This window comes from Acanthisitta chloris, unplaced genomic scaffold, assembly GCF_000695815.1.
Source record: "Acanthisitta chloris isolate BGI_N310 unplaced genomic scaffold, ASM69581v1 scaffold1381, whole genome shotgun sequence".
In the NCBI taxonomy this organism is placed as follows: Eukaryota; Metazoa; Chordata; class Aves; order Passeriformes; family Acanthisittidae; genus Acanthisitta; species Acanthisitta chloris.
Genome location: NW_008657481.1, coordinates 54900 through 81691, shown reverse-complemented (window position 1 = coordinate 81691; position 26792 = coordinate 54900). Strand labels below are relative to the sequence as shown.

At 41.8% G+C, this 26792-nt stretch overlaps 1 protein-coding gene across 1 annotated transcript in view; it reads left to right on the top strand.

Annotated features, from left to right (window-relative positions):
• OBSCN (obscurin, cytoskeletal calmodulin and titin-interacting RhoGEF) overlaps positions 1–26792 on the top strand; it is a gene marked incomplete at its 5' end in the record, with an annotated part of 106066 nt that overhangs the window by 32976 nt on the left and 46298 nt on the right. The window contains 13 exons of the mRNA XM_009084716.1: positions 3555–3818; positions 4146–4409; positions 4722–4985; positions 5487–5750; positions 7185–7448; positions 8805–9071; positions 9442–9705; positions 10345–10611; positions 11641–11907; positions 12602–12868; positions 14149–14415; positions 15609–15881; positions 18929–19198. Coding sequence (XP_009082964.1) covers positions 3555–3818; positions 4146–4409; positions 4722–4985; positions 5487–5750; positions 7185–7448; positions 8805–9071; positions 9442–9705; positions 10345–10611; positions 11641–11907; positions 12602–12868; positions 14149–14415; positions 15609–15881; positions 18929–19198 — 3462 coding nt within the window. The remainder of the gene's footprint in view (positions 1–3554; positions 3819–4145; positions 4410–4721; positions 4986–5486; positions 5751–7184; positions 7449–8804; positions 9072–9441; positions 9706–10344; positions 10612–11640; positions 11908–12601; positions 12869–14148; positions 14416–15608; positions 15882–18928; positions 19199–26792) is intronic.

The following is a 26792-nucleotide window of genomic DNA, read 5'->3' as shown; positions in this document are numbered from 1 at the left end:
TAGAACTGTACTTCCATGGATTATACTAATATTTTCCCTGTTTTCTTCATACTTCTTTAAATGAGTGATTAGATTTCAAGTTATATTAGGATTTGAGGAGTAATTTTAAATAATGCAAGCAAAAGTTGATTCAATGCAATTTTTCTATATAGCTCTGACCCAGAACTATATAGACTTGTATTTGGATAGTGCAGAATACTCAGCATTATAGTGGGAGAATATTTCATAGTCCTCTGTCAAATTCATCTGCAAACTTTCCTTGGAAGAGAGGGAAGCTTTATTTCCACTATTAACACAGAACAGTCAGAAGCAGTTTCAGCCTCTTTCTTACCTGGAAATTCAGCACATCTGTGAGTAGATTTCTTTGCTTTACTGCCCAGATCTTTTAGTCCTTGTATTTACCAATGAAATGGTTGGACTTGATGGTCTTAAAGATCTCTTCCAACCCTGATGATTCTATGATTCTTGATGATTCTGTGAAACAAGAATTGTTTCAGTCTTGAACTTTCAGTATAACCATGGAAAACAGAATTGCAATGGACTTCTACAGGTCACTTAGTCTATCCTCAAGCTCCAAGTCACTATCAGTACTGCCAGAAAGCTCTTAATTTCAACAAAAGCCATTCTTGAGCTGTCATAAATCATTACTTCTTATGCCATATTCTGTAGAAAGTGAGAAATATTAGCTTTTTTTTTCCTCTCTTTGTGAAACTGTTTCACAGAATTGAAAACTTTCATCTTATTTCCTTTCTGTTTTCTGGACTAAGCACCTTGAATCATTTTATTCTTCATTCATAGGTCATGTTTGCTAGACTTAGGGTCATCTTTGTTGTTTTCTGGAGCATCTTAATTTAATCCACTTCTAGAAAGAAGTGAGATGACCTCAAGCAGATTACAGCACTCCATCTGAGGTGTTTCCAGAGTGGAGCAGGATGGAAGGACATCATATATCTTGTATGCAACATTCCATTTTATATATTCCTATTATGGTGATTTCTTTATTCACATCAGACTTGCATTTTATGACTTGCATTTGCTCCAAGATATCTTGTAATCCCAAATCCCTCTGTGCAAATCTACTGCTTGTTGTTCTCTATCTTGTATTTGTATTGTTGATTGTTCCTAAACAGGGTATTTTGTACTCACTCTTGCTAAATTGCAGCCTGTTTCTTCACCACTACTTCACTGAGGTCTTCTATACTTAGTCCAGTTTTAAAAAGTGATTTCACCTTCTCTCCTTTCCCACATTGAGATCATCTGCAAAATTAATGACAACTCTGCATTCCTTTGTCCAAGTCACTAAAGAAAATGCTGACTAATACTGGATTCCAGAGTACTGAGGATCTCTCTCAACTCATTCTTTTAATGTGAGTGTAAATCCCAGTTGAATATTCTTTGTTGTTTCCAAATTAGTATCACATTCCACTGTAATTCCATCTAAATTAAAGGAAGAGCTTTACTATAGTAACAGTGTACAGCACCTACTGTGTCTTTCTGTCAGTAAAGTTAAATCTATGTCAAGAAAAAATTGCACTGATCCACTCCTTCATGAAGAGAAAAGTTCTTGGCAAGTCCTAGTTTTTCAGAGAATTAAGCTGAAGTGGTCACAATTTCTAGAATCTTCTCTCTGCTGACAATCTCTTCTTTCTTTTCCAAGACAAGCACTATGAATGGGATTCATCCTGTAGATCAAGACTGGTGAGTATTCCTAAATTCCTGTTTTTGTCAATGGAGAACTAGTCAACTCTGTCCATGGAAGACAAGGAAACATCCAGTTCACCCTATAGCAGAAGCTCTGTTTGCAGGTATCTCTATTGGCTCCACTGTCTTTACCTGGATCTTTCTTGGCTCTCTAGGAGTTCAGACTCTTGGTTTACATGGTAGAACTAAATGTGTGTACTTCAATCTGTGAGACCTTTTTCACCTCTGAGTTTCTATTTTTTCCCATACTTGTGGAACATCACCCATTCTCTTTGATTTCTCCAGTCTAACTGTTAATGTGTGAAATTGCTTGAGCCAACACCTTCCATGACAAATTTTATCACACCAAGGTGCTTTGAGAATACTCAGTTTATTCAAATATTCTCTAATCATTTTTTCTTTTTCCTACCCAGAATTCCTATTATTTTCTTATCTATGATTAACCTTTAATATTAAAGAAAAAGGAATTAATTCCTTCAGCTTTCCCCATGTCACTCGCCATCATCTTACTATCCTGTGAAGCAAAAACAAATTCTCCCTTGTTCTTTTCCTTCCCTCTGATCTACCTACAGACTGTCACTATATTATTTGTTTCTTCTAGTCAGACTGACCAGGTTTCCTGGGATTTGCATGCCAGTATTCTGATATAGCCAAGAGTCACAAGTTGAACTGTGAGCAGAGAACACAGAAAGCTCCTGGAGAAATGATCTTGCCACCCAGTTGCTGGACAAAACTACATACAGCTGTGTCTGGAGACACTTGATGTTAGGAAAAAATAGGGTTTGCCTCTACATTCTGCTGTACATCTTTTGCACTCATCTAGACCTCCCATATTTTATAGTCTCTTGATTTTCAGGACACTGAAGAATTTGTAATTTTGTCAGGCTATCCCTGATGATCCTTGGAGTGAGGTACTCTCTGTAATTATGCCCTTAATATTGTTTCTTTGAGGAGTTTTCCACTGTCTTAAACTACCTTTAAGTTTGCTTCTGCTTGATCATAAGTAACAGTTCTCAAATTATTGAAGCTTGCTTTCTTGATGCCCATGGAATTTTCTTCTCTTCTTCTCCATCATTACTTGTCCTAAAATCCATGAGCTTTCCTGCTACATAATCCATGTCTGCACAATTATCCTCCTCATCCTTATTCTCAAATATTTATTTCTTGCTGATCAGAGTCAGGAGCTGGAGACTCTCCTCTCCTGTTCCTTCATAGCTATTCTCTATCCAAATGTGGTTCCCACCCCATTTCAAAGACTTAGCAGATGTTGTCCTATCCTTCTGCTCCCACAGTATATACTACCACATTACCATCCAGTCTTCCACTCTGAATGATTCTATTTGTTGTTCCAAAATCGATGGAGCCTCAGGATGCACCCAAACTTCCTTGTGTGAAGGTCTTATAGCAGATTTCCACAATGGAGACATTGTCCTTCTTTTTCCTTTTTATTGCTACCCTAGCACTTTCAAGAGATCTCTCTGATTCTACTCTTCAGTCTAATCCTAACTTTGGGCTAGGTCTGTAGGTGTCCTTAACATCTAAGGTAAAACCTTTTCATCTTCTCCTTTAGCTTTTTTTCCCCCGATGATGCTGTAACCTTCTATATCAATTTTCCAGGCTGGATTATACTGAGATAGTTACATTTTTTTTTTTCCTGCTGTTTATTCTCCATGCAGCTCTAAACCAGCCCATTGTACAAACCCTTTTGTGCATATGCCACAAATTAGTATCTTCCTTCTGTGAGATGACCCTCATGTCAATAACAATGGATAGATACTGATAAACATCAGCTTAATTTATTTTGGTGATCAAGAACTGCTTATCATGAAAACATTTGCTCCTCTGTTTCTCAGCCCTTCCTGCTCTCTTCAAAGAAGAGTTAAGAGATGAGGAAGCCGAGGAGGGTAAAGCAGTCACTCTGCACTGTGAGCTGACCAAGAGTGCTTCAGTGGAGTGGAAAAAGGGACACACAGTGCTCAAACCTAGCGAGAAATACAAAATGAGGCAGAAGGATGTCACTGCAGAACTGGTGATCCATAATCTAACTGAGAGTGATGCTGGTGATTACACCTGTGTGTGTGGGGATAAGCAGTCCACAGCTTCCTTAGCAGTACACGGTAATAACCAATTCCATCCCCATGTCCTCATTATTGAGCTTATGCTTGGAATTATTTTTTTCTCCATGTTCATTGTTACCTGTCCATAGCTCCTCTGAGTCTTTCTCATGGTGTAGTCATGAGGATTAATTTTGTGATTTAAAGGAAAAACCTTCACCCCAATTCCATATACAAAGTGATTTTAGGACTTGATCCCCAAAACAAATATGAGATCAAGTCTGAAGACAGCTCCACACTGAGGCTCTCTCCTTTCCTTCCCCCACCCCTGCACTCCCCAGCAGGTTGTGTTTGCTGCTCATTTTAACCCTCTCCCCATTGCATCCTCAGTGCTACCTGCAGGCATCAAGGAGAGCCTGAAGGACGAGGAGGTAACGGAAGGCCAAGTGGCCACTCTGCGCTGTGAGCTGACCAAGGCTGCTCCAGTAGAGTGGAGAAAGGGCAGCAGTCTGCTCAAAGTCAGCAACAAGTACAAAATGAGGCAGGAGGGCACAGTCATGAAGCTGCTAATCCATGATGTAGAACTGAAAGATGCTGGAGAATACACGTGTGTGTGTGGAGAACAGGAGACAACAGCTGCCTTGATAGTGCATGGTAAACAAACCATATGCATAGATCTGTATTGTTGTGTATTTCTTTGTCAGCTCATTGATATTGGTTGTGTGTTCACCTGTGAACAAATAGTTTATTTATTGTGAATTTATTGTAAACTCCCTGTAAGATCTGGTTGTATGCAGGCTGCTTTTCTCCTTCTGTCTGTTGGTTTGTCCAATGTCCCAAAATTATGAGGGGGAAAAAAGTCTTTCCACCCTAAACTGCTCTCTGCTTCTGTACCACACCACCCCTCCTGTCAGCTGTGTGCCATGTGTCATTTTTAATGCCCTCTGTCCATTTTGTGACCTTCAGCCCTGCCAGCACTTTTCAAAGAAGACCTGAAGGACCTGCAAGTCACAGAAAGCCAAACAGCCACTCTGCGCTGTGAGCTGACCAAGGCTGCAGCTGTGTCATGGAAGAAAGGAAACAAAATACTCAGGGCAAGTGAAAAATACATCATGCAGCAGGACAATGTCCTTGTTGAGCTGGAGATCCGTGATCTAGAGCTGCAGGATGCAGGAGACTATACCTGTGTGTGTGGAGATCAGCACACCACAGCATCTCTGACAGTGAAGGGTAAATTTGGATCACTGTTCATTTTTTTTGATTCTCTGAAATATCCTGTTGGTTTATGAAGTGTTCAGCTATCAGCTTTTTTCCTAGGAATTAATTTGTGCTCAGAAAGGAGAACTTATTGTTCTGCCATTTAATTTTGGTCTGATATTCCTGAAAAGGAAGCTGAGGACTTGACTGTCTCTCCATACAGACAAACTTCAGTGTTGCAAGTTTAAGGGAATAGCACCCAGAAAATGCCCCAGTTAGACCACCTGAGATGTCCTGTCCCTGTGATAAATTCTTTAAATTGCCTCTTGAATCCATCCAACCTGTTGTACTTTGACCTGTCAGCTCAGCAATTCTTTTCTTACTGTCACTTCTGGATTTAGTTTTCCAGATCATTGTAGTGATAACCTCAACATAAATGGCCAAAGACCCTGATTTGGCCAGATTGGAACTTCAGTTGGTAAGTCATAATGCTGATCTCTTAGTTTAAATACACTATTGACTTTCCATTCCCAGCCCTGCCAGTGCTTTTCAAGGAAGAACTGAAGAATGAAGAAGTCCAAGAAGGAGCATCAGTCACTCTGCATTGTGAATTAACCAAAGAAGCTCCAGTGCAGTGGAATATAGGGCCCAAAGTGCTCAAAGCAAGTGAAAAATATCAAATGAGACAGTCTGGCACCACTGCAGAGCTGGTCATTTGTGATCTAGAAGTAAAAGATGCTGGAGATTACACCTGTGTATGTGGTGACCAGAAGACAACAGCAACCTTGACAGTTCATGGTAAAAAGACCTTATTAAAATTGATATATAGCTCTATAGATAGACATCACTCTGAAATTCTTCCCTGAGTCAGTAGCTTTTCTTTATTTCTTTATCTCTTTATCTTCCTTTATTTTACTTATAATGCATTTCTTACTGAGAAAGAGTTGGCCATGGTGATTTTTTGAGTCACTTTTAATCTGTTCTCCTTTCAAAGGGGAAAATGAGATGTTTCTTTCTGTCCAAGTTCCTTCTTCTTGGATATTTATATTTTCCAGTTTCAACCCTATGGTTCACTTTAGTCAACCACAGTTTGCTCCAAAACACACAGGTATGGTCTGTCAGGTCCTCTGCTTTCCAAGAACTGCTCAAATGAGAAGTGAGGGTTGGGGGAGCAGAAGGAGGAGGAGTTGTCACTCTCCTGCATCACCTGGCCATGGTTGCTTCTGGTGGTACCAGATTTTTTAAGCAAGCCATATGTGCAGAGTAAGATAAGAGTTACCATTCCACCCTAACCCAGGTTTGAAGGATGGGGCATCAACACCTCTCTGTGGGGATCAGGAATACCCTAACAGTTAGGAATTAAAATCAACAAACCAACACCACAGGTTATCACAAGTTATGCTCTTCTTTATCCTCCTAGCTCCCAATAAGCCAATCCATAAATAAATCCTTATGTTAATGACCTCATGACCTGATATTCTGCTCTCCTCTCCTTGATGAGTATCCATTTTAATGGAGTAACAGTCTTTGGTGCTGAGCAACTTGCTTGGTCAGACATCCAGTTCTTTTTCCTCCAGATTTTCCTGCAGCCTGGGATATGGGTTTTCCTGAGGCTTTTGAGGAGTACTGTTTGTATTCTGTACTCCCTTAGAGCAGTTGTGCACAAGGCACTTCTGTGGGTAAATAATAAGTTTTCCTGGAGGTTTTTTCCTGCAGGTTGTTTTGTCTTTGAGTTATGATTTCCAAAATGGGAATAGTAAGAATCTGAAATTCTTATTATATGTAATGATTCTCCAAACTTCAATTTAAAACCAGGAATAGTTTTATTTTGAAATCTGGCTGCTTTCATGTAGGTAGGGCTGTAAGGTTTTTAGTAAAAAACAAATAGAAAATAACAATTCCAACAATTATTTCAAGAAATCATATCTTTGTGGGTAAAATAGTCTTGTATCCAGCAGTGTTATTTGTGAGGGTTATTGATCCCAGATCTAGGTCTTTTTGTTTTGTTCTTTTGTTATGAAAAACAACAGACATTCATGGAACTGATCCCTTATGGTAAGTGAAACCATAACACACTTATAGAATGATTTTGGAGTCTCTGAACTTGGTTATGTCTAAGTACGTCTATAATAGGCTGGGAAAAAAAAAGGCATGAGGGGAAATAATCTCAAGGATGAAAAAGAAATTGGGATTTTAATTCTGATGACCTTTTGTCCATGTTGCAACCTTCAGCTCTGCCACCACTCTTTAAGGAAGAGCTAAAGGACAAGGAGGCAGAAGAAGGTGGAGAAGTTGCCCTGCACTGTGAACTCACCAAGGCTGCTCCGGTGGAGTGGCTGAAGGACCAGAGGATTCTCAAACCCAGTGAGAAATACAAAATGAGGCAGGAAGGGACCAAGGCAGAGCTGGTGATTCATGAAATAGCTGAGGAAGATGCAGGAGACTACACCTGTGTGTGTGGAGAGCACCAGACTACAGCTGTCTTAACAGTACAGGGTAAAGCCATCTTGACCTCCTGTTTGCTAACTGGAAACCTCTGTCCCTTACTATAAGCTATAACCTATTCAGTTTTTCCATCTGTTTGTTCAACCTTATTAACTGAAGTTCCATTCATTTGCAAATGTTCCCTGCCTCTGCTCACCTGCAGGCTGTGCAAATTGGAAAATTTCTGCCTGCATTTCTCTTCCATCCTTTTGTCTTTTCCTTTTCTCAAACTCAAACCTGTTACCTTTTCATCTTTCTCTTCTGGCATTCCTTTCCCAGCACATAAACCCACTATTCTTTGGTCTTTCCTTTCCTGCATTTGCTCTCTAAATCTCAAATCTGTTTATTCTTTGTCATTCTTTTCTGGCATTCTCAATTCTGACCTTTCTAATGTGCTATAGGGAATAAGAACTATCCAGAATAAGGCTGTACTAGTTAGAATCTTCTGCACTGAGTTATGTTTATATTGGGTTTTGTGCCCATAACCTCTGTCCTAATGCACAAAGGTAGACTTCCATTTGGAGACTGATTTTCTAAGGCTGCAGACCTCCTTCTGCTCTGATTTTCTTGGATGAACTAGTTGCTGTGCAAACAAAACTCGTGCTTCAGCTTAACACTATTGGAATGGGAAATGTGTCAAAGCAAGGAGGATAAAGGTGATTTCTAGCGTGGATATTTTAATTTAGTCTTACTGCTATGGACATTAAGTTTGAGATCTGAGATATCCAACCTTGTTAAACAGGTGAAATATCCCATTATCCCACCTAGTGAATAGAGGGACATGTGTGAAGGTCACCACATTTATTTAAAGGACACAGCTTGCAATGGATGCAAGAACTAAGTTAAGTGGGGAAAATGTGTTCTGAGACAAGAACACACACTGACATTCAGCATGTGGAGATTTTCTTTTGGGTCAAGAAGAGTCTATGAGCCCTGAATGCAACTTTTCAAGGATAACTCAAGGAAGAAGGAATGAGAATGAGTACGGAGCTGTGCTGACACTCAGAACACAGCAGGGAAGCTTTATAAGCAGCAAAAGAGAGTACAAAGGCATGAAGTTTGCAGAATACACCAAAACATGTGAACTAACAAGGTCAGAGACAGTATTCATGGTTTTTCTGATGTGAAAACTGATAGAAAGCAGTTATAAATCTCTCGAGGACAATGTAATTCTGCTAGCAGGGAGCCAGCATAAGCCTAAAGCATTAGGGCATATATTCCCACTAAGATGTTTTCATTTCTCTTTCCTCTCTTTGTTGCTGATGCTCACCCTTCCATAACCTTCACAACTTTTCCCTGTCACTTCCTTCTCTCTTCCATCTCTGGAGGTAGCCTCAGTTTGTAATGCTTTTAACCTGCATCCTTCAGCTGTGCCTCCATTTTTCCAAGAAGAAATGACCAGCAAGGAAGCCATGGAAGGCGGAACAGCCACTTTGCACTGTGAGCTCAGCAAAGCATGTGCCCACGTCCAGTGGAAGAAGGGCCACCATGCCCTCACCTCAGACAACAAGTACAGCATGAGACAGGAAGGCTGTGTTGTGGAACTGGTGGTTCATGACTTAGAGCTGAATGATGCTGGAGATTATACCTGTGTGTGTGGAGACAAGACCACTACAGCTGCCTTAACCGTGCATGGTAAAGTAATCCTTGGGATGAAAGTCCTCCAAACCTTACAGCTGCCCAGGTCTCTATTGTTATGGTCTGTCCCATTCCCCTTCTGTTTGTTTGGGCTTTTATGTTCCTTTGGACTTTCTGTGTTTCGTTCTTGTGTTAGAATTGGAAAAAGAGTTCCCTGTTGGTGTCTGTCTCTCTTAGCTGTGCTGGTTCATCTCACTTTCCTTGTCCTAATGCAGTGTCCAGGGAAGCTGGGGGAGATTTTTCCATTGTGCTCCACTGACCTGGACCAGGGCTCGGTATTGCACCATTCATCCTCTCCCGTAGGATCTCATGTAGCTGCTTTTGAAGGAATATTCACACTCTCTATGGTAACTATTTTACTATTCAGCTCTGCCTCCAGAATTCAAAAGAGCCCTGAAGGACCTTGAAGCTGTAGAAAATGGTACAGCTGCTCTGCACTGTGAGCTGACGAAACCTGCTGTGGTGGAGTGGAAGAAGGGACAGGAGTTGCTCAAAGCAAGCAGCAAATATAAAATGAGTCAAGATGGTGCTGTTGTAAAGCTGATTATCCATGAGCTGGATGTGGAGGATGCTGGAAATTACACCTGTGTGTGTGGAGATCAGCAGACAACTGCCACTCTGAGAGTCAATGGTAAAAAAGAGGAAAAGCTTCTAATATTTTCTGAAAATAAAAACTGTGGTTTAGTGTTGTTTAAGGAAAAGACCTGGCTACAAATAATAAGGTGTGCAGGATAGTATGGTCTATGCAGTTCATAGAATGATCAGGTAGAAAAATGAGAATTGCAATGCAGAACTAAATGCATTTAGATTCGTGAAACAGTATGTTACTGTCAGATTAATCATCATCTCTCTTGCAAGTGGCCTGCCTTAGGAGGGACATGAACTCTTAAAACTCCCTGCCTAAAGAGGGAATCTGAACTCTTAAAATTCCCCGATTTAAGAGGGAATCTGAACTCTGATCTTCAGAATACTTCTTCAGTAATCAGGACAGCATGTTAGCTACTTTTGTAGTAGGAAAACTGTTCTGCAATTTTTAGATCATAGATCAGATTAAGCTTTTCTATATTTCATGACAACCATAACTTCTTGAAAGCCATTTCTTCTTGTTCTGCAAGTTATTCCTATTACTTCCCTGGGGAAATAGCTTTGTACTATGAATCTAGATCTCTGAGGTCTAGAGACATCTGCAAAAAAAATTCTTTTGGTGCTTTCATTTTCTTCCCCCTTTCCCAAACCCCAGTATGCTGCAAGTCATGTTTCTATTTTATAGCTCTACCAGCACTTTTTAAACAAGAACTTCAGAACACCGAGGCAGAAGAAGGTGGTACAGCAACACTGAAGTGTGAGCTTACCAAACTCAAGGCTCCAGTAGAGTGGAGGAAAGGGGATATTACTCTCTACCCTGGTTTGAAGTATGAGATGAAGCAGCAGGGCTCCACTGCTGAACTGGTCATTTATGACTTAGAACTAGATGATTCGGGAATGTACACCTGCGACTCTGGACATCAACAGACAACGGCTGTGCTGACTGTACATGGTAGGCAGTGTGTTGACCCTTGGCTCAATAGAGGTGAAGTGAAAGGAGCTTCTCTCAGTGTTCTCTACAGTCATTTATTTGCTTTGCTGCTGGTCCATGCCAGCATAAATGTTCTTCTTGAGCATGACAAATGGTCAAGTTAGAAAGGTTCTTCTTGCAGTATCTGGAGTGATTAATGAGTATCAAAGCAATTAAACCTTAGAATCATAGAATGATAGAATGGTTTGGGTTGGAAGGGTCCTTAAAGATCATCTCATTCCAATCCCCCTGCCATGGGCAGGGACACCTTCCACTAGGTCATGTTGCTCCAAGCCCCATCTAGCCTGGTCTTGACCATTGTCATGATGTCAAAATATGCTGGGAGTGTGACTGGATATGGGAATGGCATAAGGGATGCCTAATTGAATGATGCCTGATTGGGATAATAAGACATGCAACAACTGGGGAGTAAAGGATTTCTATGACATGTCAATGTGCTATATTACTATTTGAGGCTTTGAGCCTCAGGTGTAAACTTTGACCGCAGACAACTTGCATCCACATCTGTTTTCCTCCACCCCTTCTACTATCCAGAGTGAGACCTTGCCTGAAATCTGAATTTTCTCTCCCATTTTTCACTTAATGTGTTCTTGGATGCTAATTTGTTCATTATATGTCGATACAAGCCTTATTTGGGGAAAAAAAATGACTGCTTAATAATGCAAACTCACCTGCCTTTATTAAGGAGCAAAGGTCCATGTAAGAGAGAGCATGTCACTAAGGCATCTGTAGTTGGCACAGAGACTTCCACAGGAAAGTCTGACTCCTTCAGATCACAAATCAGGCCACAAACCACTCTCTAAGACCAGATCTTTCATAACTGCTCCATCTGCCCTCAGCTCTTAATTCACATAATGGTTCAAGAAGGATGCTACCAAGACAGAGAGTTGCAGCCCAAGGATTATGTAATCTTTTCTGAAGAATGATGGTAGGATTGGGTCTTTTTTGGACTAAAACACTCTCAAAACATTTCCCTCTCAAATTTTGCAGCACTGCCTGTCACATTTAAGCAACCCCTACAAAATAAGCAATCTGAGGAAGGCAGCACAGTCACATTCTGCTGTGAGCTGTCGAAACCCAGTGCTGAAGTGGAATGGAGGAAAGGAGGAATGGGGCTGCAACCCAGCCAGAAATATGAAATGAGACAGAGGGAATGCCTGGTAGAGCTCTTAATACATAATCTCAAATTAGAAGATACAGGAGAATACAGCTGTGATACTGGGGATCAGGAAACCAAGGCTGCTTTGAACGTGAAAGGTACGTGAGCTGATTCCTAAAGCAATAGATTCCATCCAACATGCAAAGCAACAGTTGGAATATGAATATTTTTAGGTATACTATTCTTTTTCTCTATGAACATTTTCCTTTTCATTTGATATATTAGGATTCAATTTTTAAAAATAGAGAATGGAAGAGGATGAAACTTTGTTCTTCCAGTGCTGCATTTGAGTTTGGGATTCTAATAAGAAATACTTTCTAGATTTATGTCTGAGAAGAAATTAAAGAACATGAAACACTTTCACATAACCTTTGGACATTTCACATGACATGTTGTTTAAATATTTTTAAAAAGATTTTCTTCCAAATCCTGTAAGAAGACTGACAACAACCTTCCTCATCTGTCAAGGCTGCCCATGGAGTTTTGAACTTCTTTGCTCTTGAGATCATTATTAGATCAGCTGAAGGTTAAATCCATTCAAAGAATTCAACTCTGGGAAGGATTTGAGTCAAGGAACAAAAGAAAGAAGTGTTAGAGGTGCAGACAGCTGCTTCTGATGCAGTAAGATCTTCTAGTAGCTCCAGGCAAATTAGAAAACATGGATTCTGCCTAGGAATATCACACATGCAAAGCAGAGTATCTTGTTCTCTGAAGTGTCAGTCTACCTGTGTTAACCAGGACTTGACTCAGGCTTCAATAAAAGCTCCTGTTGCTTCTTTTTTTCTCCTTTAGCTCTGCCAGTTCTTTTCAAAAAGGAGCTCAAAGATGAGGAGGCAGAAGAAGGAGCTGCGGTGAAATTCCAGTGTGAGCTGACAAAGGATAACGCGACAGTGGAGTGGAGGAAAGGCACCATGGAGCTCTTCCCATGTGCCAAATATGAAATGAAATTACATGGTCACACAGCTGAACTTGTGATTCATAATGTAGAACCAGAGGATGCCTCTGATTACACATGTGACACAGGAGACCAGCAGAGCACAGCAGTCCTCAGAGTGAATGGTTAGCAATACATCGAACTACTACAGAAAACAAAAGGCATTTGTGAAACACTGTGAATGAGATTCTTTTGTTATTGGTGAATAAACCACTCCAAAAGTTAAGATAGTGAGGAAAACAGGTGCCCAGTCATAAAGCAGAGTACAGAAAAATGGAGCTTGTGGGACAGGATTCCTATTTAAGCCTGTAAAGCACAGTGCACAGTACATCAACCCTTTGCTCTGATATGAGAAAACCAAGACAGTGCATCACAGGGATTTTTAAATTGTGATAGAGGTTTCTTTTTGTTGCTTTGCATTCTTTGCTCTGTCACTTGAATTAATAACTAATCACATGTCATTTACAAAAGTATTTAAAATTTACTATTTTGAATCTTCTCATGAAAACCCTGAGAACACTGTGTTTAACCAAACCAGCAATAATGTCTGTGATTGATCACAGAATGGGAAAGGTTGGAGGGACCACAGTGGGTCATCTGGTCCAATCTCCCTGCTCAAGCAGGGTCATTCTAGCACCATCTATGAAATGTTGGTGGCCATCTCAAACTGCTGAGTGGAACTTAGACGAAAGCCACAACCTTTCAAACTACATCTCTTTGGCTGAACCTGATCCATGAAGCAGCCACAGGGTCAACTCTGAGTGAAAGCCCTATGATTGCTTTACATGTCTCACAGTGGAGTTTAGACAGGGGAACCACAAGTACTGAGATTCCCATTTTCCCAACTGCTCACACACACACACGTGATGGATGCTCCCTTCTTGTTTCCATCCATGACAAGCTGTTGTCTGAGCTGTTCCATGTCCCACTTGAATAAATGTCCATTTGTTTGTGCATTGTCTGGAAGGACTCACTGGGGATGATCTAGGGTCTTGAAAAGATAGTTGAGAAATCAGAAATTAGTTTAAAGCTTTAGGTGCTGAAAATGATGAATATTTCTATCAAAATGAACAGATTTATGCTGGTTTTGAACAGAAAATAATAGGTTTTGCATAGTCAAAAATTTTTTGTGTGTTGAAATTTTCAATATTCAGAGCAGATGTGTAAAAGCTGTGATGTGGATGCCTTTGACTTTATGGAAAACAAACATATTTGGAGAATTTTCTGATCTTCTCCTTGGCTGGATATACAAAAATATAAGTCTGTTTAGAGGGGGGGAAAGTGTTTAATTATCATATAATCACTTCATGCAAGTTTGTTCTGCAGCATCAGCCCCCAGGTGCCTTGTGCTGAGTTGCGAAGACCTGGGCAGCAGATCATGTATTATTTATTCCTCACTTTGCAGCCATCAAGCCCAAACTGAAGCAGCAGCTGAAGAATGAAGAAGTGGAAGTGGGAGGAACAGCCAGGCTGCGCTGTGAGATTTCCATCAGCAAAGCAGAAGTGGAGTGGAGGAAAGATGGAGTTGTCCTTCACTCCAGCTCCAAGTATGAAATGTGGCAGGATGGGACCCTCCGTGAGCTCCGTGTTCATCACCTGGAGCCTGGTGATGCTGGAGAATATTCCTGCAAGGCTGGAGACGAGATGAGTTCTGCCAAACTGACCGTGAAAGGCAAGAGCTGCAAGGGGATTTTCACTTTAGGAAACTCAGATTTCACAACATAGTTGCTATTATTGTGATAAACTATTGTGACATAGAGTATAGGAAAGTATCATAAACAAATCTTATGGTCAATGAATGCACCAAAGCAAAGACTGACTTGTTGGACAGGAGAGGATAAATCAGCTGTAATTTGTGACTCATAGCTTGAAATATTTGCTTGACATCATATGCATGTGTGAACAGATGGTTCATCCCCAGCTTCCAGTCACATGACAGCTGCATCTGTCCTTAATGTCATTACAGACAGAGCTTGCATTCAGGTTGGACCACTAGTGTGGAACAAACACTGCCAGCATCTCTACAGGCTACTCCATGTTGTAGATACTCTGTGCATTACACTCAGCTGCAGCATTTTTAGTGCAGATGGTGACCTCAGTTGTAGGAATATCTCCTATGCTTGCTCAGATGAATATCATGCTGCTTTTTTAATAGCTGGATTTGACAATCTTAGAGGTCTCTCCCAGCCTTAATGATTCTATGACTCTTTTGGTATTCCCCAGCAGATTCAGGGTATGTACAGCTTCTGCCTATTGGGAGGTGTCTGTATGACCTTTGCACAGCTCTGCAGGTGCTCAGCTGTTCTAGAAGCAGGACTCAGACAAACTGAAGTGAAAATACCCTGAGCTCATGCACATCCAGAGTCTTGGTGAGAGCACAGAGCCAACCAGCTAGAGCATCAGCATGAAGTATATGCAATTCTGTTTGCTAAATAGAGGGGATCAGGTTTTAATGTTATTCTGTGAAAATATCTAAGTACAAATATAACTAATTTAACAATCTGATTTTGACACCTAGCATTCATGCCTAGTTCATTATCAAACCTGCAATTAAAAAGTCAATAGGCAGTGCATATCTTAGAAAGGCCAAGTGATAAAACCACTAACTAAAAGTTATTTGTCCTGTTACCAAGTACACCGAAAGCAGAGTTTAAAATGTGATTTAAGAGGCTGTGCTGTCTGCATCCTTGGAGGTCCTTAAAGCTCAGCTGGACAAAGTGCTGAGTAACCTGCTGTAAGCTGGCCCTGCTTTGAGAAGGGGTTGGACCAGGTGACCTCCAAAACCCCACTCCAACCTGTATTATTCATGATTCTATGATCTGATCCCTGATTTCCCTTTCATTTCCCATTTCTGACTCTTTTCAGAGCCTGATGTGACCATTGTGAGTGGCCTGAAGGACATGGTGGTGTTTGAAGGGGATGATGTCACATTCCGGTGTCAGGTTTCTCATGAGAATGCAAGGGATGTCGAATGGAAGCTACAGGATGTTGCTCTGCAAAATAATGAAATGAATGAGATCTCAGTGGAAAAAGGAAAGATTCACACCCTGACATTAAGGAAGGTGACTGAGCAGGACATTGGCACCATCACTTTCCGTGTGGGACATCACACGTCGACAGCAGAGCTCACAGTGAAAGGTAAAAGCTCTCTGTGCTGTGGGCCAGGATCAGTGAGAACAATGATGTTTTGCTTATGCTGATAGTAAATTCAAGGCCATAATTCACCCCTTGTTAACTCACGTTAGTAACATGCTTGTGCTTCAGAGCATCCGTGATGTATTGATGTGGTCTCGTTGACTGTCATCACCGTGGATAGACAGTGGATAGCTCACTAAGGTTCTGAACCTAAATGGTTCCTAGAAATTCCTGTGTTTGCGTCAGTTGTTGGATTGATAGACCTGGAATATTCATTATTCCATTCTCCCTTTTTGAATCATAGAGTTGGGTTGGAAGGGTCATCTAGCCCAACCCTCCTGCACTGAACAGATCAGATGGCTCAGATCCACTTTTCTTTTTCTTCTTTCGAGTCTTTCTTTCTCTAAACATTATTTTGAAGAAATTTTCCATCCAATATCCTTCTCCTTCCCTCTCTGAAGCTTATTTTAATCTCCCATTATATAATACAGAACTTAAAGTACTGTTTTTAGTACTAAACTGTTCAGCTGTAGCTTTAACACAACAAGAAAACAAGACAAAGGTGCCTGGAAATGCCTTTGCTGTGTTTGTCATTTCAGTGCCACCTCCAGTCTTTAAGGAGAAATTGCAGAGCAATTCTAACTAAAACTAAAATAAGACCATTTCTGATGCTTAAGTATCCTTTGAGCTATGGTTCCATCTAGGAAAAGGGTGGTCCAGGTGGAAATGTTCAAACTTGGCCACTCAACTCCAGCTGATGAGCAAGGCACCTAAACACTTGTAGTGGCACAGGTCTTAAAAATAGGTGTAATGTGCCAAAAGATCAATTTTTAAAGATCTATTCTGGTACAAATAGATACTGGTAGATAGATTCTGGTACAGAATCTGGTTAGATTCTGGTACAAATATTAAGGTGACTTTTTCTGAGATACAAGATCAGCAAAACCAAAGATGAACCAGGATGTTCTTGCAAAATACCTTCTTTTGAAATACCCCTTGAGGGCTCTCCCATGAAGGCCATGCACTTACCTGCTATCACACTAACTCCATGATTCAGTGATACCAGAATATTGGGTGCTGTAAGCAGATCCTCTGATGGTGGTTGCCTCTTTGTATCTTTATGTGTGGCCCAAACCACTCCAGCACTCCTTGAAAACATAATCCAAAACCAGGAAGCCAAGAAAGACTCTACAGTCACCCTCCAGCCTTGACCCAGCCATTCCCCATCTGTTGTACAAAATACACCATACATTCTTGCATCACCCACAAGGAACTTCATATCTTTCTCCTTTTATCTATCCTGTGTCCTTTTATCTATCACCCAGTTCCTGTGAATTCACTTTGATTCCTGGAACCCAATTTCCTCCCCTTGTAAACAGCAATTCAGCTGTAAGTGTGGAGCCACTGAGGTTCTTCCAGTGAACTGAACTTGAAAAGCTAAACTTCTACATGCAGTACATTTAAATCAACCCATCAAACTTCCACCTTTACCCATCAGTGAAACACACAGTACAGACTTCCAGAGCTCATCTCTCTTCTGGGTCAAGTTTACAAATAAGGGACATTATATAATGATGCTTCTCCCAAATACCCTAAAACTTAGAAATCAGGTGTAGACTTTTGAGTTGTGGCTGTGGTACCCATTTGGAGATACATGCACTTAGATTCTCAAGCCTCTGTATCCACAGCCATTCCTGTACAAGAAGGAACATAATCCTAGAAGTGCTTGACGTTCAGTGACTCTTCAGCAGTGCAGAGTGCATAGAGTTCTTGGAAATCCAGCACTCTCTGTCATTTCTTGTTTCTGTTTTAAAGCAATTTTGGAATTGAATTGGAACCAAATTTGGAATAGCACCAGAGTTTCACAAAACAAAAGATTTGGTGACACAGTTAGCACTGAAACATCATTTTTCACCCTGCTTACTTTGATTTAGCTTCACCAGTAACCTTCACACAACCACTCCAGAACCAGCAAGCTGAAGAAGGTGGCACCATCACTTTGAGCTGTGAAGTCTCAAAATCAAATACCACTGTGCAGTGGAAGAAGGCTGGGACAGTGCTGCGACCAAGTGACAAATACAAGATGCATCAGGCTGGGTCTGTGGCTGAGCTGACAATTCACAACCTGAGTGAAGCTGATGCTGGGGAGTACACCTGTGATGCAGGGGACCAGCAAACCACAGCAGTGGTGCACCTGAAAGGTGAGGCTTTGTGTGGGGAAGACCTGAGCAGAGCTTGGCACCGTGGCAGGGGCATGTGATTAAATAACTTCTCAGCTAGACATTGTCCTGTACCCAAGATGAATCATGAGGACCTCAGACATGACAGTGGTTTCAGAGGGATAAGAAGTGGGTCAGTTATCTCCACAGAATCAGAAATGAGTCTTTAGTCTCTGATTCTGTGGTTTACTGATAATGTCTCCCACTGAAATCTGTTGACATTTTTTTCATAATACATAGACTTGGATTATACACACATTGAATATTTATTATGCACACCACACAGTATAATTTCCATACTCTTTAGACTATTGTAGAATCATAGAGAGAATATTAAGAGGTTGGAAGGGACATTAGAGGTCATCTAGTCCCAACTCCCTCTGCCCTGGCCAGGGACATCTCCCACCAGACCAGGCTGCTCAATGCCTTATCCAACCAGGCCCTGAACACTGCCAGGGTAGAAGCAGCCACAACTTCCCTGGGCAACCTGTGGCAGTGCCTTATCACACTCCCAGTAAAGAATTTCTTTCTAATATCTAACCTAAACCTGCCCTTTTGCAGTTTAAAACCATTTCCCCTTGTCCTATCACTGTCTGCCCATATCAAAAATCCCTCTACCTCATTTTTATAAGCCCCCTTATGTCCTGGAAGGCCACAATGAGGTCTCCCCACATTCTTTCCTTCTCCATACTTGAACAATCCCAGATTTGTTATTTAGTGCTATGTTCTTTCAAATAACATAGTACTGTAAAGAAAGAGTAGAACAAAATGTTTAACCCAGGAAGCATAACTTGAAAGTAGATCTCAAACTCTGTTGACCTTTCCATAAAGAATCAGCAGCAACCATCGTGGAGATGCTGAAGGATGTCACATCGTGTGAAGGAGAAGATGCAGTGTTTGAATGCAGACTGTCCCGGGAAACAACTCAGGATGCCCAGTGGTTCCTGGGGGATGTTCCCCTGCAATCCAATGAAATGAATGAGATCAGAGTACAAGGGACACGTCACAGTTTGATCCTGAGGAAGGTGACCCAAGAAGACTGTGGGACCATCAGTTTCAAAGTCGGGCAGCACACCTCAGCAGCACAGCTAAAGGTCCAATGTAAGTGTCCTCCTAGGAAAAGGGATCAAGGAGGTACTAGCAGGCACTGTCAACACTGTTTTGGCTTCTAGAGAAATGTATTTGGGATCAGAGGTCCTTGGAAATTTTGGGAGATTCTGCTAATCTAATGTAGCCATTTAAGAGTTAGATATGTACATCTGAGCTAGTCTTTTCAGTCCTTTTTATTGTCCATGGAGTGAAGATTATTATTAACCTCCTTTGAAGACCATCCAACTAAGCAGCTAATTGTATGTCAGAATCAATGCTCACAGGTGTCAAAAATATATTGTGAATTAATCTCCAATTTATGATGGTTTTAGATAATATTGACTCCAAAAATTATGAAGACTCTGAAAACCCTTTTTATTAATGTATATAGAATGATTTTGAAAGTTGGCCCATGCCAATACCTTATGTTGTTTGCTCCTCTTTGATCTGGTTCAAAATGTAGCTATAGACACCTAGTTCTGACCTGAGCGTGGTGCTGGATTAGGCTGTTGCAGCAGTGTTGGTGCCTTCTTCCCCACAGCTGCTTCAGTTGCCTTTGTAAAGGCACTCCACAACTTGGAGCTGCAGGAGGGTGGCACAGCTCACCTGTCCTGTGAGGTGTCCCAGCCTGGTGTCCCTGTGGAGTGGAAGAAAGGGTCAACTGTGATCCGTTCCAGCCAGAAGTACAGCATCAAACAGGAAGGGAATGTACACACACTGGTCATACATGATTTGAACCACGCGGACTCTGGGGAGTACAGCTGTCACACGGCTGATGGGAAGACTATGGCCAGACTAGGGGTTAAAGGTATGGTTTCCTCTTTGCTCAGCAGTGATGAGAGGTGTGCATGTCAATTTTTGGAATTTTCTAGTGCAAGAGAGACAATGATTAGTGGAGCAAGTGCAGTAGAAGTCTACAAGTTTGTCAGGACACTGGAGCACGTGAAGTACAGGGGACCAACTTTTTAGCAGGGCCCTTTAGGATGAGTGTAATGGGTGTAGACTAAAAGAGGGACAATTTAGATTAGATATAAGAAAGATGTTTTTACAATGAGGGTGGTAAAACAACTGGAACAGGTGGCCCAGAGAAGCTGTGGATGCCCTATTCCTAGAAATGTTCAAGGCCTGGTTTGATGGGGCTTTGGAGCAACCTGGTATAGTGGAAAGTGTCTGCCCATTGCAGGGATGTTGGAACTAGATGTTCTTGAAGATCCCTCCCAGCCCAAACTGTTCTGTGATTTTAAGTATAAGGAGAGGCAGGGGCTGTTGGGTTTGTTAAGCATGGGGAAGAGAAGCTTGAAGTAGGACCTCGTTGCTCTCTGCAGCTTCTTGATGGAGGTCTACAGAGGAGGCAGAGACAGAACTTTCTTGAGGAGCTCCATAAACAGATGAGAGGCAACAAGTGCAAGCTGCAACAAGAGAAATTCAGATTAGGAAAAACCCCAACCTTTCACAATGAAGGGGTGGCCAGACATTGAAGCTGAGACCCAGGGGGGTTGAGGAATCTCCATCCATGGAGAACCTCTAGAGGTCCCTTCTGTTATTCTGTAACTGATCCCTATCTGCATGATCTGAAGACTCAGTTCTGCAGGTGTGTATTTTTTGAGTGCATTTATCCTGTTTCATGGTTTTATTTCAAGGATGAAAATCCATTAGGGCTTCAGAAATCATTCCCAGTTAGCTGGGAATTCTTTGTGAAAGGAAATATAGGATAGAGGGGAAGAGATGCAACTTAAATAGCACTGAAATTTTTCCTGCTGGTTAACTCCTCTCTGTCCTTCTCTGTCTGGCTTAGACATAGACATCCTTGTCCCTGGCAGCTCTCCTTAGGTATATTGTGCATGAACTTCATGAATAGCACTATCAATACCTTAAAAATAAAACATTCCTCCATTTCCTACTTTTGCTTCCCCAAGTTATTCTCTTTGCACCATTCCCCTTTTCAAGGCCTGCCTGTGCTTTTCAAACATTGGCTGAAAAATGAGGAGGTGGAGGAAGGGCACACAGCTGTGCTGCACTGTGAGCTGACGAAACCCAATGCACATGTAGAGTGGAGGAAAGGAGATACAGTGCTACAGCCAAGTGACAAGTATGAGATCCGGCAAGAGGGGACACGTGTTGAGCTCTTAATCTATGATGTTGAGGCTCAGGATGTTGGAGATTACACCTGTGACTCAGGGGATCAGCAGACCACTGCATCATTGCAAGTCAAAGGTAGGAGAAGGCTTGTTTGAAGACTGAGATGTCATGGCTGTGGCTGTCCTCCATAGGGATGATCATGGAAACATTTAGGCCAAGTTGGATGGGGCTCTGGGCAACCTGGTCTAGTGGAAGGCTCCCTGCCCCTGGGAGGGGTTTGGAATGAGGTGGTCTTTACGATCCCTTACAACACAAACCATTCCATGAATTAGGTTGAAAAAGACCTCTAAGATCATTGAGTCCAACCAATGAGTTTAAGTTGCCATAAGCAGCTACTGCTCTGAACTTGTGGTTTCAGCAGTTAAATGTCCAGAGCGTTATAAGGAGCAGCTAAGGGAACTGTGGTTTTTTAACCTGAAGAAAAGAAGGCTCAGAGGAGACATTAACATTCTCTGCAACCACCTGAAAGGAGGTTGTAGAAGTTGGTCTCTTCTCCCAAGTAGCAGGCAATAGGACAAGAGGCAACGGCCCCAAGTTGTACCAGGGAAGGTTTTGAATGGATATTAGGAAAAAAATCTTTGCTGAAAGGATGGTCAGGCATTGGCACAGACTGCCCAGAAAAGTGATGGAGTCACTATCCCTGGAGATATTTAAAAGACATGTTGATGTGGCACTTAGGGACATGGTTTACTGGCTTTGGCAGTGCTGAGCTAATGGTTGGACTTGATGATCTTAAAGGTCTTTTCCAGTCTAAACGATTCTGATTCTAATGGTGTGATTAGTACTGTTGTGCCTCTATCTGCTTACACTGAGAATGGTGGGTATGCTCATGTGAAGGCCTTTAGAGGCCCTGTGACCTCTGTCAACCCTTTATGGAACAACAGTAGATGCCTTCACAGTATCAGCAGCTGGTCCCATGAGTGTCTGGCTACGGCACAGCTCAGGGCTTGGCATGGCCAGCAGGAAGGCTGTGGTTCAGAAAGAGAGGAGCAGCCAAACTGGAGAACTTACAAGCAAGTTTTTCATCTCTGAGCACTGTCACTGATGCAGTTGCTTCTCCACTGCAGTACTACCTGTGCTGTTTAACAAAGAGCTGAAAAATGTAGAGACTGAAGAAGGGGGAACGGCTGTCTTGCACTGTGAGACCTCCAAACCACACACTCCTGTTGAGTGGAGAAAAGGAGGGGTGGTCATTCAGCCCAGTGACAAGTACGAGATGAAGCTGAAAGGCAGCATAGCTGAGCTGATCATCCATGGTGTAGAGCCTGATGACTGTGGGGATTATACCTGTAGCACTGGATATGAGATCACCACAGGTTCTGTGTATGTGCAAGGTAAGGTGAAATGCGTTGGAAATGCTCCTACCTGGATTTCTTACTCCAAAATCTTTGACAGTAACTGGCCAAACTTGTCTCAGATGCAAACAGATGAAAGTCCATTCATTTCATTCCTGATTCTAGTGAGGATATAAACACTTAACTCCAGGGATTGGATCAATATTTTTCAGTTAAATGAGTTCAAAATACTGACCATACTGTGTACAATAGCAGATGGTGGTACTGCTGAAAAACTACTTGCTTGAAGCAATGGTCATAAATAATACTGAAATTCTTTCTATACCTGATTACAGCTTCTGTCATTGTCAATATTCTTTTCACTTTTTTAAAGCACTCAAGTAAATACTTAAATCTTAAGCTGCCTCTCTCCCTCCCACTTCATACAATGTCAGTGCAGATGGTTGCAAGGCACAGGAGAGGCAGGCATAATCTGGTCATGGAGAAGAGTTTCCTCCCAAAGAAATGGTGTTTGCAGGCACACACTGTTCTTGCAAGCAGGTGGAGGATGGAAGGTGGTTTCTAACCCCTTAAAGAAAATTTTAACTCTTTTCCCAAGAACAGCACTAAAGTTTAACTCTCCTGGATGACTTGTACTTGGGCTTGGGTTAGTTCTGCAGGGAGCAACATGTATGTGTTTATGCTTTTGTTTTCCTTTGGCACCTTCTCTTGCTCTGTTGTACAGAAGAAACAGCAGTCATAGTTTCTGGTTTAAGGAACACAGACGTCTTTGTGGGTGAGTCAGCCACGTTCACCTGCGAACTCTCACACCCGGGCGTGAAGAACGTGCAGTGGTGGCTCGATGGAACTCCCCTTCACAACAACTTTGTGACTGAAATCTCTGAGCAGGATGGGAGGATCCACACGTTAACCCTAAATGATGTGGCATGCCATGACTCAGGCACTGTCACCTTCAGAGCTGGGTCCCTTATATCTTCAGCTAAATTATTAGTCAAAGGTATTTCCTTGTCAGAAAGAAACACGTAGCCACCTCTGGACTTGTTCCATGTGCTAGTGCTTCTGCCTTCCAGGCTACCCTTACTAAATCTCTTCACACTTCTGTGCCCTGCAACCCTCCACTTCTCCAAGTCACTCATACCCACGCCAGAAGTCTGATAGGTTCAACCACATTGATTTTTTTGCAGTGGTTCAGGTGAGGAAGGGTTGCAGGGTCAGGGCTGCTGCTTTTACCTGACATCAAAGAAGAGTACATGAACAGCTGTAGTAGCACCTGACATTTTATCCCCACTTCAACATTTTTTAGTAACACCACAAAATCTTATGGAGATTGTAATTCTCAAAATTACCAGTGTGCTGCTCCAAAGTCAGGCTAGTGCTGCTGAGGTCAGCATGTTCCCAAGACAAGGCTTTGGGCTGTTCCTAGAAACCAAAGAATATATGATATTTCAGTAACACGGTGACAAAACAAACCTTGTTTGTTGACTACCAGAATAGTAATGGCCATCACTGCACTAGCAAAGCTTTCTGATGTGTTGAATCAATATTTTTCTCATTTGGTAAGGGTAGCCATAAGCTGCAAATAACACTGAGCTCCAGACTTGATAAAGCAAGCTTCTTCCCATCCAGTTCTTTTTTAGCCATGGAGAAAATCTGTTATTTTTCAGACAAAGGTAACACATTCCTTGCTTGGAAAAGGGATTTGTATATACAGAGATATAAAGGATTAAGACACCTTAATTCACATCCACCTTAACAGGAATGATCCACAATATGGAACTGTAGTCAGTGGTTGATGTCTCCTTCTCTGTATAATGTGTCCCTGTACTTGTAGCTAGTCCAACACCACAGCTCATGCTAGTACACAGATGTGGATATTTTATGCTTCTATTGAGGCAAGATTTCTTTATTGTGAACCTGAATCACAGTAGTATATTGGACTAGGGTGAGAAAAGTATTTAAAATATACCCCAGTTATACTGTGCTCAGTAATACTTGATTTAATAGAGAACTGAAACACTAGTAGAATTCCAACTGTTCTTGTATTAACAGACATTTTCATGCACTTCATTTTGTCTGAAAATTTAAAAATAGATGTGCCTTTGGACTGTATTTCAGTCTCTAGCTACCCATGGCTTCTTTGTCAAGAAGCAAATTGACTTTCACTCTATTCCATATGCCTCATTCTCCTGGTTTAAGGTGTGTTGGTAACTGGATATGTTCTGTAATAAGTGAGATCTCAACTTTTCTTGTTGGACCTTCACAGTATCATTGCCCTGCAACTACATTCATTCAGTGGCCCAGTGTGACAGCGTCTTCACATATGGGTGGGGGGAGAATGGATGAGGAGCTGTTGCTGCCTTCTGTTCACTTCAGGCAGGTGAGAATTACAGGTTTCAGAGTACATGTTGGCTCCAAGGAGCATTCTGCCATTCTGCACAGATGAATAAGGCCAGCAAGGTCTTAACCTAGCAGAGACAAAGAGTGAAGGGGCAGTGGAACCAGAACACCTCCTTTCTCCAATTCCACAGGTGATATTTGCTGTGAGAAACACATTTCTGCATCTTATGAAAGGAGACAGTATTTATTCCCCAGCTGTGCAGTTACCTTCAGCTTCTTCAGTCCTGGTCTCACCAAAACATCTCCATGATCTTTCAGCAAGGCCTCCTCTCCACAAACACACATGTAAACACATGGAATGACAGTGGGAACCTTAGTGAGCAGGATCAAGCCTTTCAACAAGTTTCTGAAGAAAGTTTGCAAAAGTCTTTGCTTGCCAAGGTCTGCTACTAGCATCCCAAGTCCTCAACCTGATGCACCAGTTTCAAGAGGAGCATTCCAGACAGATCTATTTTATTCTAGTTGGCTTGTGATCAGAACAACTATCTGAAAGACAAGGGCATATCCAAGAATCATAGAATATACTGAGTTGGAAGGGACCCACAAGGATCATTGAGCCCAATTCCTGATGATATATCAGCTTCCTCTGTCATCTTTTTATGTCCCTTCGTATCCCTATCAATTTTTTCTGGAAGTTGACATAATTCTGCTGAGAATTATGTTGCAGAGAGACTTCCATTTTCAGATTTCGTTGAGACTTTTCTTTTTAGCATACATACTTGTCTTTGCTACTTTGGAAGCTCACAGTATTTTAGGTTAGATATATACATACTGTGCCCCACAGCTGCCTTGCAAGAAGCAGAATTAGTATTTTAAAAGCAAGCCTGGATGCTTAAAAGCAGCCTCATGAATCTCATCTTTCTCAGAGGAGCTGCATATCCAGCTGCTCTCAGCATCTGATGGACTCTCAATCTGAGATGTCAATGGTTCATGCTGCATCTCTAGATCAGCTACTGTGAGGAAAATCATATACTTTTTCTCCCAGCTATGTCTCTGCTGCAGAGGAACACATGACTAGTAAAAATAATCCATACCTGCACCTGTGGAGTGCACATTTTTTTTTGTTACAGTTGTGCTTTGCTCCTTATGCTGCTGATGACTCCTGACATAAAGCTATCCCCACCACAGGACAGAAATAGGTATTTGCACTTGAGGACTGTGTTTCTTTCCAATGAGTACTTGCAGTTTGCTCATACTAGGATCCTTTGGTAGATTTTGTGGGCTTTTCTTATTGCTACATGAAGCTGAGAGTTAGAGGGAACCACTCACAGCAGCCCACCCACTGCAGTCCTCTGTCTCTCACTTGTGCTCCACATTCAGGAAAGCAGAAGTGTTTTGCATCCAATACTTCCCAGTTTAGAAGATCTCAGCAATGTTGGGAGACAAACTAAGCCTGGAGAGAATCCCAGCAGATGTTCTGCACAGAAGTCCATATTCGGGACTGTTAAAGCACAAGCCCTAATTGCTGGTGGCTCATTTTCCAGTGTGATGGTCATGTTCTAATATACCAGTTTGGCTTCAACCCTGCTTGATGCTGACATAAGCACAGACTAAACTGCTAATCCTCAGTGTGCCCAGTCAGCTTCTTGCTTGCACTGTCACTCTGCTTGTTCCCCATGGGCTCTGTGCTTGACAAAATTCTCCAAATTGTGATTTCCATGAGGATCCACTAATGCATGTCCTTCCTGACGTGTTGGTTAACAGATCCAACCATTGAAGTGGTCAGTCCCATGCAGGATATAACTGTTGATGAAGATGGCACAGCAGAGTTCATA